The sequence below is a fragment of the Choloepus didactylus genome, chromosome 6 (genome assembly GCF_015220235.1).
Source record: "Choloepus didactylus isolate mChoDid1 chromosome 6, mChoDid1.pri, whole genome shotgun sequence".
Taxonomy (NCBI): Eukaryota; Metazoa; Chordata; class Mammalia; order Pilosa; family Megalonychidae; genus Choloepus; species Choloepus didactylus.
In genome coordinates this window covers 71,402,183-71,416,908 of record NC_051312.1, presented here as the reverse complement: position 1 = coordinate 71,416,908, position 14,726 = coordinate 71,402,183, and the positions used below count along the sequence as shown (strand labels likewise).

Sequence of the window (14,726 nt, the reverse complement as noted above, 5' to 3'; positions counted from 1 at the left end):
CTTTCTCCAGAAGAGTACAGGGGTGGGGCAACCCAGTGGCTTTTCCTCCTTTCATGCCACGAGAACTGTTCAGTGCTATGTCCCAGGAATACTAATCTCATGCAATCAGTGCAGCTGGCCATGGGTCCATGGAAATAATAACAGTAATAACAACATCTAAATGCTTTACAAGTATGACAGCAACCCTATATGGCAAATAACATAATCACCCTTCTTTGATGGTTTTGAAGGAGCTGAAGCGTAGAGAGCTTTGGTAACTTGCCCAAATGGCAAGTGAGTGGGGGTGTCAGGATTAGAGCTCAGGCAGTCTGATTCCCCTACCCCATGCTGGATCAGGGCACTGCTCTGAGTGCTTTAGGATTTCAGAGTGCCTGAGAGGGAGCCAGATCTCACTCACTTGTGTCATTACCTTTCTGAGACTCAGTTTGATCATCTGGGGATATGGATATTTATTTCACAGCCTTGCAGGGAGGATAAAATGAAACAAAGCAGTTTTTCCTAAAGCATGTTTTGCCAGATACTAGCTCCATGGGAGGTGAATAGGCATTTTTGTGGGGGGGAGGTGGGGAAGGGGAGAAAGAGAGGAGGCAGTTCCTATGATCAAACACATTTGGGAAATATATAGGTCGAGTTAAGCAGCTTCTTCAAGATAAGACTTCTCAAAGACTTGATTATGCTTGTGTGCTTAATAAATCTCCAAGAAAGGAAGAGAGTACTCAGTAGTTCCCAAACTTGGGTGTCCACAGAAAGCTTTTTCCAAGGAGCACCTCAAGGGTTTAGTGATCCACCAAAAATCCTCTGAAAACACCACAGTAATGAACGTATGATACCTAGCAGAGGGGAAGCCATCAAAAACTGGTTTCTGAAATTGTTGGTGGTTGTGTTATTGCTCCAGTTACTGAGGGAAGAGCAGAATCAGTCAGCAAGGCTGGGAGCTGTGGAGGCTCACCTGGCGGACAGCCCCCACCATCTCAGCTCTGCTGGAGAGGCGGGCAGCCAGGCGGTGCAGGACAGCGATGTCCTCCAGCAGCTTCTGGTAGGTCTCTCGGTGCTCACAGTGGTGCCAGAGTACAGCTGAGGACTGAGGAGAGAGAAGGAGTCTCACCTGGGGTCCTTGTGCACCCAGCCTGGCCTTGCATTCTCAAGACTAGCTCTGGGCCCCATTCTGGCCTAGAACGGTAGTTTCTGCAGGACCTGGGCACCAGCTTCTTCTGGAGATTGGAGAAACCCGATGTGGACACCCATACTTGGCTGGCTTAAAGGAAGGAGTCACATCCAAACCCCTGGTCCCTCCCTGAGCAGCCCCAAAGGACTTAGAGGCCTTTCCCACAGCCTTGATGTAGCCAGCTGTTGGGATCCCTGCCTTGGCTCCTCCCAGAGGACCTTGGCCTGAATTCTCACTTAAGGAGACTGTGGTGGATAATGGGAAGAAGCAGGACACAGAGCATGGCCCTTGGAGACAGCCCATCCTCTAAGGATTCCCAAATTCACGCTCCACAATTACCGTAATGGAAGCTTTGAAGTTTTCCAGTTCCTTCTCAGTGTTCTCCTCTGTCAGGTTGCGTTCCCTTTCAGCCTGATTAATTCTAGATTCCAGGGTGTAGCTGTCATTTCTAAAGGCCAAGGACAGTTGTACAAACACGTTCTGTTGGGAACAAGAGTGTGGGAGAGGTGCTAGGAGGAGTTATTACAGGGAAGAAGGCTGTGGGTATGTTCCTTGCACGAGCATATTACCTCCCCTAGAACCAATCACCAAAGCATCCACGTGCAAGTGAAACTCTCATTTCATAGTCAACTGCACAAAAGACAGTGAGATGGTAACCTGAAGTCTGCACTAGATCCTGAGCAGCCTCAAAAGACCAAATGCATTTTACTGAAAAATAAGAAGGGAATAACACTTTGTTTTCCCCTGAACTTCAAGAAAATAACATCCTGTATTTGGATTTAGACAAACTCAGGTCAACATAGCTGACTGTGGAAGCAGTTTATATTTACACTGGGATTTACTGTATGGGGTTTTTGGAAGTTTCACATGAAATACTGCATTTAAAGAAACCTCATTTGAGATTTAAGTTGTGTCGACTTAAAGCAAATTCAACCAGCATCTAGCCTGGGTATGACAAGTCCTATATCAATAGCAGCTTTAAATAGCCAGGAGATTAAGTAAGGCCAGGTATGACTCTATTAGGATAAGCATTCTGGAATAAATATTCCATGCAGAAAAATACAATCTGCATGGATAAACTTTAAAAGGTTATATTGACCAGACGGGGAATTTCTGGAATAATAGGGGACGCCTGGGAAGGAGAAATGGACAAATGGACTCTATAGAGGAAGGAAGTAATGGTTTTCATTTTTACAGCCTTCATCTGCTCTGCCTGAGTTAAGTGGTAGCAGATTTACATCCTGTGGGGTAAGTCAACTCTACCTGAACATCTGAAGTTCATGTAACATGGCCCACAGCCAAGAAGACATCTCCAGACAGAACTGAACGCACTTAGCCGACCCAATGATGATGATGATGGTAACACTGAAAACTACTTTTCATTGAGTATCTACTATATGCCAGCACTGCTATGAGTTTTACATACCTTAGCTCATTTAATCCCACAACAACCCTCTGGGATAAGAATTGTTATATCCACTTTATGGTTAAAGAGACAAAGATCAGAGAAGGCATTAACTTGTTCAAGTGACCCAATATATGAGTAGTAGAGCCAGGATTCAATCTCAGCCCGTCTGATTCCAAAACCTGTGCTATTTCTGCCATGCAGAGAGCTGGTTGTGTCAGTATACACCTGAGGACAGGATCTGGGCATTAAACAAACAGCCATGGCCCATCTTCAGAAATGTCAGCGAGTGGGCTTTGAGCTGACAGCTCAGTGATGGAGATGCTCTGCCCTACCCAGGCCTCAGCCAAATCTATCAATAATGGTCAATGCTGTGTTCTCCACACCTGGGTTATTTCCTTTCTGAGAGCGTGACTCAAAGAGTCGGGAATTCAGTCAGAAAACTTGGGTTCAAATTTAGGTCCCGCTCTCAGACCTCAGATAAATTATTTAATCACTCAGTTTTCTCCTTTGTTCTAATTCCTGCTCCTCCTGCTTCTCAGAGCTGATGAGGGGCTCAGCTGAAAAGATGGTTATAAACTGTAAGTGCAACATCTATGTGCATGGTTATTTTTATTTTTGGTGATAGATATGTCATATTGGCTCTCTTCCTCTGCCCATCTGGTCCAGTGGGGCTCAGGAAAGGTATGTTCATTTTCTTATTATCAGTGGTAAAGCATGCTATGAAGACTACAAAACCTGCCATCCTCCCAACCTGGAGGGAATATTCAACCATGTTCTTTCTTCCTTCCTTATATTAACACCAACATAACCGTCTCAGAAACCATCTAGTGCTGGCATCAGATGTCCTTACCATGTCACCTCTGATACATTCTTTTTCTCTATCTAGGACTTCACCAGAAAGAAACACAGACAAGTTCCTCTCGGCTCACTCACTACCCTCACTGAGACAACATCTCTACTGAGACAAGGAGGCCCCAAGGAGACTCATGGGGGAATCAGGGAAGGCTGGAGAGCTGACAGCACGGCCTCCTGCCTCAGCTGAGCTAGCCTCCTTATGTCTGAAGCCCTCAGAAGGAAACACCTTCTTCCTCTAGACCAAAGTTTGAAACTTGAAATCTGACCATCTTTCAATAATTTTGAAATAAATTTTGATTCAATTCTTCCGCCTCCCAACTGACTTTGTATATCTAAGTGATACTTTCAAAGGACATAAACAGTCCTTGAAGGAATGTGGAATGTCCTATTCCTTCTCGCCTCTTACCAACTTTGTGAAAATCTGCCATTAACTGGGGTGAGAGTGGGGATCTCAGAGGCTCAGTAGGGCTGGTCACAGATGCCCATATTACCCCCAAGTCACTCATACTCAATTTTGCATGAAAATGTTAGCACCAACAGCTAGAGGACGGAAAGTTTTGAATAAGCCCAGGCAAACACAGGCACCAAATTTCATAAAGCACTTGAGTCACTTACCTCAACTTCCTTTTCAGTGAGTGGGGGAGCACTGTGAAAAAGAAAAAAAATGCATTAATGAACTTTATCCAACTTATTAAATAAACCAAAGATGACTGAATGACCAGTAGACCACACAGTGAGCTGAGTTGGTGAGATGGAAAAGATGTAGCGTATCCTTTGTGTGTGCTCCGTAATCTATCAAATACTTGACCAGATGTTGACTCTTTGTGTGGTGGAAAATATTAGATCCTGGGGACAGATCTCTGGCAGTACCACTCCTATCTCAGTGGCTTTGGACAAGTTATTTAAACTAAGTCCTGGTTTGCTCATCTCTAAAATGGTAATAATAATACTACCTTTCAGGAGTTTTATAAGACTTACACATGTAATAAGTACTTTACAAACTATAAAAATGTTGAGCTGCCATTATGATTTTCCTGGGGCTACCTATCTCTGCAGAGCCTGACTCATATTCCTGTCTCTGAGGGTTGTGACAAGGGTGCATGTGGGCCAGAGACCATAAGGTAGGAAAGCAGCACCAGAGCTCCTCTCAACAGCGAGAAACTCCTCTGACGGCTGGAATCAGAGAGCAGGCAAGAGAGGCCCAGCCAGGACAAGAGCTGTTATTCTAGAGGTTCCTCCTGTGCAGTTCCCACAGCCAGGGCCTTTCTGAGAGTAAGCTGTCTTTTATCTGCACACCCATTCTGTGTTGCTACTGCCACCACTCTTGCTACTAACTAGAGCTGGGCTCTTTCTGAAACCCAGACAATGTAAATAATGCACAGGCCCTTTCCTGTGCTGGGGTGGGGCGGGCTGGGAGATGTCCTTCCAGCATCACAGGACTTGGCAACACAGCATGCCATCAATAAGATTCTCAGGAAACACAGCTTCCTCCCTTTGACGGGTGCAGAGGGACCCCGAGAACAAAGGTGGGGGTCAGCCATTTCTGCAAGGGGCTGGTTCTCACCCCTGACAAGAGACTGTGAGAGCCTTCCTGTCAGGATGAGGCAACAAGACCCCATGGCCATCAAGCTAGCTGAGGACAGAACATGGGATAAACAACTGCAAAGATGTTTGGTGGTTACAATTCTTGTCACGACCTCGCCCATGAGGCCCTTCCCTTTGTGGGACAACATAATCTGAACTGTTGTATAGAACATGCACATACTGATTAAATGATTTCTCAGAACTGGCTGAGTTTGCCTCTGACTCCTGGGTTTGTTTAGATATTACGTGAAATTTACATATTTTCATAAATTATTAATCAAACCTTTTTTCTATTTTGATGACTCACATTATGCTTTTTTTGCATAGAACACGAGCAGTTTTTTGTTTCATTTTGTTATTTTGTTTTTAATGTAGAAAGTCCTGAGGACTCAGGTAGGGATGACATAGGCGAAGAAGTCATGTGACGTGGTCATCTCCTGACACAGAGCTGACCCTCAAAAATTGGCAAAGGCAGCTGGGAGGCAGAGCTGTGGGCCTCTAGGACAGAGGTCTCTGTAGTTATGTACAAAGAAACAACCCCAGATGGCCTTCCTGCCTTGGAATTCAATCTCCCTTAATAGGCTTTAGAATAAAATCAAGGCCCTCCTTGGACTAGCCCAGGCCTAACTCCTCTTTCTGCTCTCCAGCCCTGTTGGCCATTCTGTTCCTCAAATAGCTTAACTCATCATGGCCCCAGGGCCTTGGCATTGACTGTTCTCCCTTCCCCCACTTTTTAAAAATAAAGTTTTGTTAAAATATAATTCATAAACCATCAAATTCACCTTTTAAAATCCAGTAGTTTTTAGTATATTCACAGAACTGTGCTACCATCATGATTACCAATTTTAGAAAATTTTCGTCACCTTAAAAAAAACCCTATAGCCATTAGCAGTCACTCCCCATTTCCCCTCAACCTCTCCACTCCTAGGCAACCACTATTCTACTTTCTGTCTCTATAGATTTGCCTATTCTAGCCATTTCATATAAATGGAATCAATAATATGTGGTCTTTTGTGACTGGCTTCTTTTACATAATGTTTTCAAAGTTCATCCATGTTGTAGTATGTACCAGTATTTCATTCCTTCTTATGGATAATATTCCATTGTATGGATATATCACATTTTATTTATCCATTCAGTTGACAGACATTTAGATGGTTTCTACATTTTTCTATTATGAATAATGCTTCTTTGAACATTCATGTACAAGTTTTTGGGTGGATGTATGTTTTCATTTCTCTTAGGTAGATACCTAGCACTGGAATTGCTGGGTCATATAGTAACTCTATGATTAACTTTTTGAGAAACTGCCAAAGAGTTCTCCAAAGTGGCTGCATCATTTTTACTGAGAATTCTAATTTCTCCACCTCCTCATCAACACTTTTTGATTGTAGCCGTATTAGTGGTTGTGAAGTAGTATCTCATTGTGGTTTTTATTTGCATTTCCCTGATGACTAATGATGCTAAATATCATTCATGTGCTTATTGGCCATTTGAATATGTTCTTTGGAGAAATCTCTATGTAAATCCTTTCCCCATTTAAAAAAAAACTGGATTGTCTTTTTATTATTGAGATGTATGAGTTCTTGATATACTCTGGATACAAGCCCGTTAGATATATGATTTGCAAATATTTTCTCCCATTATTTGGGTTGTCTTTTCACTTTCTCTATGGCATTGTTTGCAGGATGAAAGTTTTTAATTTTGATAAAGTCCTATACATCTACTTTTTCCTTTTGTTATTGTGGTTTTGGTGTTATAACTAAGAATGCCTAACCCAAGATCACAAAAATTTACTCCTATGTTTTCTTCTAAGAGTTTTATAGTTTTAGCTCTTAAATTTAGATCTATGCTCCATTTTGAGTTATTTTTGTGGATCATGTGAGGCAGGGGTCCAACTTCATTCTTTTGAATGTGGACATTTAGTTGTTCCAGCACCATTTGTTAAATTCTTCTTTCTGCTGGGAAATCTCTTCATCAAAATCTTTGCATGGCCATGTCTCTAATTTTGGTTTTAAGCCTGGTTTTCTAATGAACCCATTCAGCTTGGTGACCCTCTGATCTTGATGTGGTCCAATTCCAGTTCACATAATCCACATAGGATATGAAACCAACTCATTCTTCAGATGAAAAATCAAGTGTAATTTTCCCATGTTTCTGCTGGAGAAAGCTTTGGCTTCCTTTTGTTGGAAGACAAGCCTTCTATAACAGTGTGTCCATCTATCCCAAGTCCCCAAACAGCTCCAGGCCAAACCAAGTGCCCAATTTGGAAACAGCCTCTGTTGAGCCTAGTTTGGCCATGATGGTAGTTGGGTCAGGGAGGGTTGGGAGAGGGCGATATGACTATTGAAACAAGGCCTGAGGGCCACTGATCTCAATCTGAGACCCTGGGCCATGTGCTTCAGAAGCTGATTGTGTTCACTGACCATGAGGCCTTGGTGTGGCCTCATGGTTGGTAGCTAGCAGCTGTTAACTTACTCAAGAAGAGATCTGCTCAGTCTCCCTCTCTTGAGAAAGCTGAGAGAATTTAACTACCTGAAAGTGTGCCCTAATCATACGAATTTTCCTCAACTTTGCTTAGCAAAAACAAGTCAATCTCACTCCTGACCAGCCCTGTTCCTAGCAGTCTGAAGGCTACCACAATTGTGTTTTTATACATTTGATAGACCCCTCATACAAATGGAATGGCATTAGATCTGGAATTAGATCAACCTGAGTTCAATTGCCAACTTTCTCAACCACTTTGCCAGCAAATTGCTTTACTTCTCTGTTCCCTCATTGACAGAACAAAGATAAAACATAACAAAATCTTCCTTGTCTGCCTCACTGAGTTGTTACAAACACCAAAAGACATACCACATATAAACATGCTCTGTAACCTACAGCATTCTTGGGGTGCTTCTCCTTTGGTTTCTGGTTTCCTGCCTCTGCCTCTGGACATCCCCCTACCCCTGCCTTCCTTTAGGAGTACCCACCCAACCCACAGTCCCCTCCAGCTGCAGATGCAGCTTGCTTCTGATTTGTTTCTAGCACTTTTCCTAATGTTCATCTAATTTCTAGGTTCCTCTGAGTATTGTACTGACAATGTTGCATTTTAGATGATTATTATGTGGAATTTGCATACCTCATACCCACTAGGCCAAAACTTGTTCTCCTTCTGTATTTATCTTTGAAAGGTGGGAGCTCTGTCATACCTGATGGCTTCTCCCACTATCAGTTCAGCCTCGAGGTGGATGGATCAGCTGTAGGCCTCACGTGCAGGCACCCACCCAAACCCTATTGCTTATTAGTCCCCTCTCTTCTCTGCTTTATACTCCAAACTGTTCACTTTTCAACTCAGGTATCAAGGCCCTGTTATGTGCTAACACGATCCTTAGTCCCTGCTCACACATCATCTCATTTAACCTGTGCAGCACCTTACCAAGGATAGAATGCTTATGACCCTTATTGTATAGGTGAGGAAGATGAGGCTCAGAAAGCAAGGTCACTTTCTCCCCATTTGTTGAAGAGGCCTGGCAGGGTTTCTAAGCAATCCTATATTGGACTTAGAATCTCCCTTGTATAGGTAAATAGTACATCTGGGATTGAAAACCATGTCTCTAGGCCCAAAGCCCACCCCCTGCTGCCATGAGCCTCCAATGACCCTGGTGTCCTTACTAGCTGTGCCCACTTACGAACCCCACTTGCTCTTTGAGTGGGAACCACCCAGCTGTCCCTTCATTATTCTCTTTACTTTGGATGCATTAGCCCTGTCTGGACCATTAGACTTTGGGCCTTCTAGGGTCAGAGACCAGGACTGATGCTGCTTACTGTCCCACCTTGAATGTAACAGGGGCCACCCAATCTAGGCTCTTCAGCAGCCCACACCCTGACTTTACCTTCCAGGGAGAGACTTGTGGACTCGCAGTTTGCGAAGCAGCATGTCAGAAATATTGGGCATGACATCCAAGCCATTCTTTGACTCTTCTTCCTCATTAGCTGGGAGGAATTCAGAAGGGAGCCCTGAAAAAACAAAGTGCTTACTTATAAAATGTCTGTTTAAAATCACAGTAGCACTGTGGGCAACTATCTGCAGGGGCCAAGGAAGAGTTCTAATATTTATAAAATACCTACTTATAGGCCAGGGGCTTTATAATTGTTATCATACTTTATCCTCACAAAGACCCAAAGAGCTAGAACCTAATCATCCCATATTACAGGTGGGAAGACCAAGGCTTTGGATCTTTAAGTAATTTGTCCAAGATCACAGAACATGTAAAGTACACAGCAAGACTTCAGACTAAGGTCTGACTCCAAAGTCTGTGCTCTTCCCATTGCTCCCCAGGGTGTCAAGCAAGTTCTTGTGCCTGGAGTCAGGTGCTGGTTTCTGGTAAGTGGAAGCTGCCTGGTTGACTGCTGGCTAGAATGCCTGGGAAAGCCCCCACTCCTTGGCAAGCATATCAGGGGGCCTGTTGCCCAACTATTTGTCAAATGAATTCAAAGTTTCGCTTTCTCTGTGTTACCTAGGAATCAGTATCTGGTTCCATACCCCCATAGACAAGAATAGAAACCAGGATTTTCCAGGGTACACCTAAAGTCATTTTATCTTTAATAGATCTCAGAAATATAAATGCTTCTATATAGTGAAGAAAGCCAAGGACCAGCTTTTCGTTACCTCCTAAAACTATCTTGGGTGTTAGGGATTGAGTCATATCCCCGCCACAAAAGGCATGTTCAGGCCCCAACCCCTGGTCCTATGGATGTAAACCCATTTGTAAACAGGACCTTTGAAGATGTTATTAGTTAAGGTGAGGCCAAACTGAATGAGGGTGGGACTTTATCCAATACGGCTCAAGTCCTTACAAGCAAAGGAAATTGGACACGGAAGGAGAAGCCACAGGGAGCAGCCAGAAGCCAGACATCAGGAGGACCCAGAAGAGAAAGGAGAAGACATGGCCATGTGCATTGCTATGCGACAGAATACCCAAGTACCAAGGATGGCTGGCAGCCAGTCCCAGAATGCCATAGTCTTTGGGGAGAAAGTGCCAACATTCTGCTGATGCCTCAAATTTTGGACTTCTTCTAACCACAAAACCGTGAGTCAATTTCCCATTGTTTAAGCCAAACTACTGTATGATATTTGTTTTAGCAGCTGGGGAACTAAATACAGTTTGAGTCCACTCCTTGTCAACTTGGAACCTGTGCTGGTTTGAAGCTGTTATGTACCCAAGAAAATGCCATGTTCTTTTAATCCATTCCTGTGGGTGCAGACCGATTGTGGGTGAGACCTTCTGCTTAGGCTATTTCAATTGAGATGTGACCCACCCCATTCCAGGTGGGTCTTAATCCTTTACTGTAGTCCTTTATGAGGATAAAAGATAGAAAAATCCCAGAGAGCTCTGAGAGAGAAACACCTGGAGAGAGCTCAGAGAAAGAAACACCCAGAGAGCTTGGAGAGAAAAGCCCCAGAGATGCTGAGAAGACCCACAGAAGCTCACAGAGGAGGCCACTGGAACCAGAAGGTGAACGCAACGAGACCTAGGAGCAAAGGGCCAGCAGACACCAGCCATGTGCCTTGCTGTGTGAAGAGGAACCCTGGATGTCAGCAGCCTGTCTTCAGAGTCCAGGTATCTTCCTGTTGATGCCTTAATTGGACATTTTCATGGCCTTAGAACTGTAAATTTTAAGTTAATAAATCCCCATTGTAAAAGCCAATCCATTTCTGGTATGCTGCATTCTGGCAGCTTGAGCAAACTGAAACAATGCCCATACACATCTCCTTAAACCATACTTAATCTTTAAGTAAAAATAATAACAGTCATAATTTCTCCTACCATAATTCAACTGTCCTGCATACAACTGGAAATGCATTAACCCTTTCCCCAGAAAAGGATGCAAGTCCTTGGGTAATATTCATTCTTAAACTTGATATCCTGTAGTTTAAACATTATGACATAAAGTTAGTACAACTTTTGTTATATGATAAGTGGATAAGATAGGGAAGAAAACAAAAGATATTTGCTTTATGTTTATATACAAACATACTCATAACAAAACAAGGAAGAAATACTCATAATCATTACAGTCCTCATTTCTGCAACTGATCATGCATTTATAGCTTCTATTTATAACTACTTTGCTGGTTTGAAGCTGTTATGTACCCCAGAAAAGGCCATATTTTTTTAATCCATTCCTGTGGGAGTAGAACTATTATGGGCAGGACTTTTTGATTGGGTTTTTTCAGTTGAGATGTGACCCACCTCATGCAAGGTGGGTCTTAATCCTCTGACTAGAGTCCTTTATAAGAGGAGAAAACACATACGGAAGCAGAGAGATGAAATTCAGAGCACACAGAAAAAGACACAGAAGCTGAGAAAGCAAGCTACAGATGGAGGAGCCAGAAACGGAAGCAACAAAACCCAAGAGAAAAGGACCAGCAGACATCGCCAAGTGCCTGGCCATGTGACAGAGGAGTCTGGATTGCCAGCAGCCTTTCTTCAGAGAAGGTATCATGCCTTAATTGGGACATTTTCACAGCCTAAGAACTGTAAATTGTAATGTTAATAAATCCCCACTGTTAAAAGCCAACCCATTTCTGGTATATTGCATTTCGTCAGCTTTACCAAACCAAAGCACTACCTTCTTCCACTATCCATTCCCTTTACTCTCAACAAGCACCTTAGCTGGTCATGGTTCTTTGCCTAGTGGGTGACACAAATCTTCATTCCTGAAGTTTCTGGGCCATTAGTAGTCCTGCCTGGATTGGGTTGTTGCAGTTTTCCATTGACTTTAATCACAGAACATGACCTAAGAGATCTCCTGTTTTCCTGGCAAACTCTTCTTTACCTCCATTGTGTAGTAGCAGTTCTATTTCACCTTGATAATCAGGATCAACCACCCCATCCAGGACAATAATTCCCTTCTTTGCCTGTTGATTCAGGGGCATGAGGAGCCTAAAGTGGCTGGATGGCAGTCTTAACTTCCAGTTCAATGGAATCATTGTGTCTTCTGGTGGTAGCACTCCTTCTTTTGGAACTAAGACCTATAGACCAGTAGAGCTTAAGGTTGCAGGGACAGGAAGCAAAAATTTTCCTAGTGGATCACCAGGGGTAATAGTGAATGGAGTCACTCTCATTTCCACCCCTTGTTTCCTGGACCAGTGAATCCTGGCTATGGGAGAAACAGCACCATAGAGTGGATTCTGATTTAGAGCATACATAGTCCCCTGGAGAACATTGCCCCAGCCCTGCAAGATATTGGCATCCAGTTGGTGCCATAAGTGAGTTTTCAAGAGCCCATTCCACTGTTCTACCAATCCAGTGTATTTAGGAACAACTAGCCAACATTATTATACTTTTTAACTCCACAAAACTCTGTTAAGGTATCCAATACACTGACTCCCGAAGCCTTGCTTCTTAAAAGCATTTGAGTGGCAGTATCCAGTGGTGATATGTTGCATATCTCTGTTACCAATTCATGTCAGACTATCAGTGTCATTTTGATCATTGGAAATAGAGTTATTAGTGCCTTTTAATCTAATCTGATTAGAGAACCAATTCCCAAAACTTCACATCTAACTCAGCTATCTTACCCTTATAATTCTGTTTCTCAAGAACCACTCCTGGTATCAAAAACTGTTTTAGTTTTCCAGCTGCTAAAACAAATACCATACAGTGAGTTGGCTTAAATGGTGGAAATTTTGTTGCTCACAGTTTTGGGGATAGGAGGAGTCCAAAACTGAGGTGGCAGCAAGGCAATCCTTTCTCCCCCAAACCTGTGGCATTCCAGGGCTGGCTGCTGCCATCCTTGGTCCCTGGCTTTTCTGTCACATGGCAATGCTAGTGGCAGCATCTTCTCCTTTCTCTTCCAGGCTCCTGAGAAATCTATATAATTGGCTGAACCATACAAGGTCTAATAAATCAAGTGAAAGCTATACCAGGGACTTTTGCCCAGACAAAAGCTGGAGGGAAAAAAAGGAAATAGCACTTTTATCCCCATTAAAATGGCTGCCCTAAGAGTGATCCCAGAACCACCCTACTCCTGAACTCAACTAAATTAATAATAACAACAACAATACATTTTAAAACCAAATAATAATATACCAGGAACTCTCAAATACAGGAGAGGGCAATAATCTTTAAAAATAATAGTCAAAGAAAGACAGAGATAAGTAGGGATAAATGTAGAGCTCCAATGCTTGATAACTTTTTCTTCTTCCTCCAAAGAATCAGTACCGAGAAGAATATATGAGAGGAAAAATTCTGACAAGACTAGGAGGAGAACTGAAGGAATGAGCAGGCAGTCTGAAGTGGAGAGTCAGGAAGTCTCTCTAGAGTAGAAGGTTCTCCATTCCACCATAACAACACTCCAAAAAGAAACAAAACTGCGCATGCTGCCATTTTGCCTTCCATACTGAGGCAGGAGGGGGCAAAAGGGAACGGGAAAGCAGAATGATTGAACAGTGTTCTCTCACAGCTTCAAACAACATGAAGGGATTTACCAGAAAGGAAGACTAAAGAGAAAATAAATAAAAGGAATTCCTTTTAGGGATTGAGGGGCAAGAGACATGGAAAGCCCCAGTTGAAGTCCCCTCTACCACTTCCAAAAAAATAGTGTAGTGGCCAAACTCCTTGGATTTTGTCTATCCTTTCCAGGTGGCTGCTAGAACAGTTGAGTCAGTTTTGGAAAATACACCTGGGATAGGCTGTCTTTGCAATTCCACCCTGAATTGGTGAAACAATCAAAAACCTGCTATCACCCACCCAAGGAAATAAGGCATGCTCCAATTTGGCATAAAAACCCAAGTTTTGAACTATGAACAAAATTATTTAAAAAGAGCAGAAACTAATCCCATAAATACTACTACCCACAGCTACATGTGAACTTCCCCTTTTCCCTAGTACCCAAGCAATAGCAAAGCAGGTCAACATGAAAGCTCCAGGCCTCAACTGAGGTTCTAAAGGCAGGGCAAAGAGATCTCAGATAAGGTAAGAGTCTATGAAAATTTATCTGCACAAAACATATCTGGGCAAAGTGAAGCTCCAGGTAGAAATTTCCAGAGCAAAAAGAAATGAAATGAAGACAAATGGAATGGCAACTATGCAAAAATACTATTACCAAAAGAGGAAGGAAGGAAGGGAGGAAGGTAGAAAGGAAGGAAAGAAGGAAACATATAGAAGACAGATGTCAGGATGGAAACATAGCTGCAAGAAATATGTCAAAAATGCAAAAATGTTTACCACAAAGGCTTTGATTCTAAAATAAATTAGAATCTGAGACAATGAAAATAAGAAATCAAGATGAGAAGATCACACAAAGATGGAAGAGGATTACAATTTAAGGAAACAAACTGAAGACCAAAATAACAAAACCAGCAAGAAATTGGAAAATAGAGAACTAACCAATATGTTCTAATATGAAGGAATAAAACAGAATTGGCTTCAAACTGAACTTGTAAGGAGGGGCAAATTGAGATGCTCACCAGGAATACAAGAAAGAAAAGAAAGAATAAAGTATTTAGAGATGGAATAATGGGCCTGGAGTTGAGACATTGATGAGCGATCTATGGATCATGTGGTCTCTGTAATAGCTAATGAAACAAATGCAACAAAAAGCATATTCAAAGATACAATTTTTAAAATTTGTCCTCAAATGAAAGGAAAAGCTGAACCTGTGGATTGAAAGAGCATACTATGAAGAAGAAGAAGAAGAAGAAGAATGACATGATGACATGAG

At 42.6% G+C, this 14,726-nt stretch overlaps 1 protein-coding gene across 6 annotated transcripts in view; it reads right to left on the bottom strand.

Annotated features, from left to right (window-relative positions):
- Positions 1-14,726, bottom strand: part of IRAG1 (inositol 1,4,5-triphosphate receptor associated 1) — a 137,925-nt gene that overhangs the window by 28,500 nt on the left and 94,699 nt on the right. For all 6 annotated transcript variants that reach the window (XM_037840052.1, XM_037840054.1, XM_037840053.1 and 3 more), the window contains 4 exons: positions 8,891-9,014; positions 4,044-4,074; positions 1,505-1,645; positions 950-1,081 (listed from right to left, as the gene is read on the bottom strand). In XM_037840052.1, coding sequence (XP_037695980.1) covers positions 950-1,081; positions 1,505-1,645; positions 4,044-4,074; positions 8,891-9,014 — 428 coding nt within the window. The remainder of the gene's footprint in view (positions 1-949; positions 1,082-1,504; positions 1,646-4,043; positions 4,075-8,890; positions 9,015-14,726) is intronic.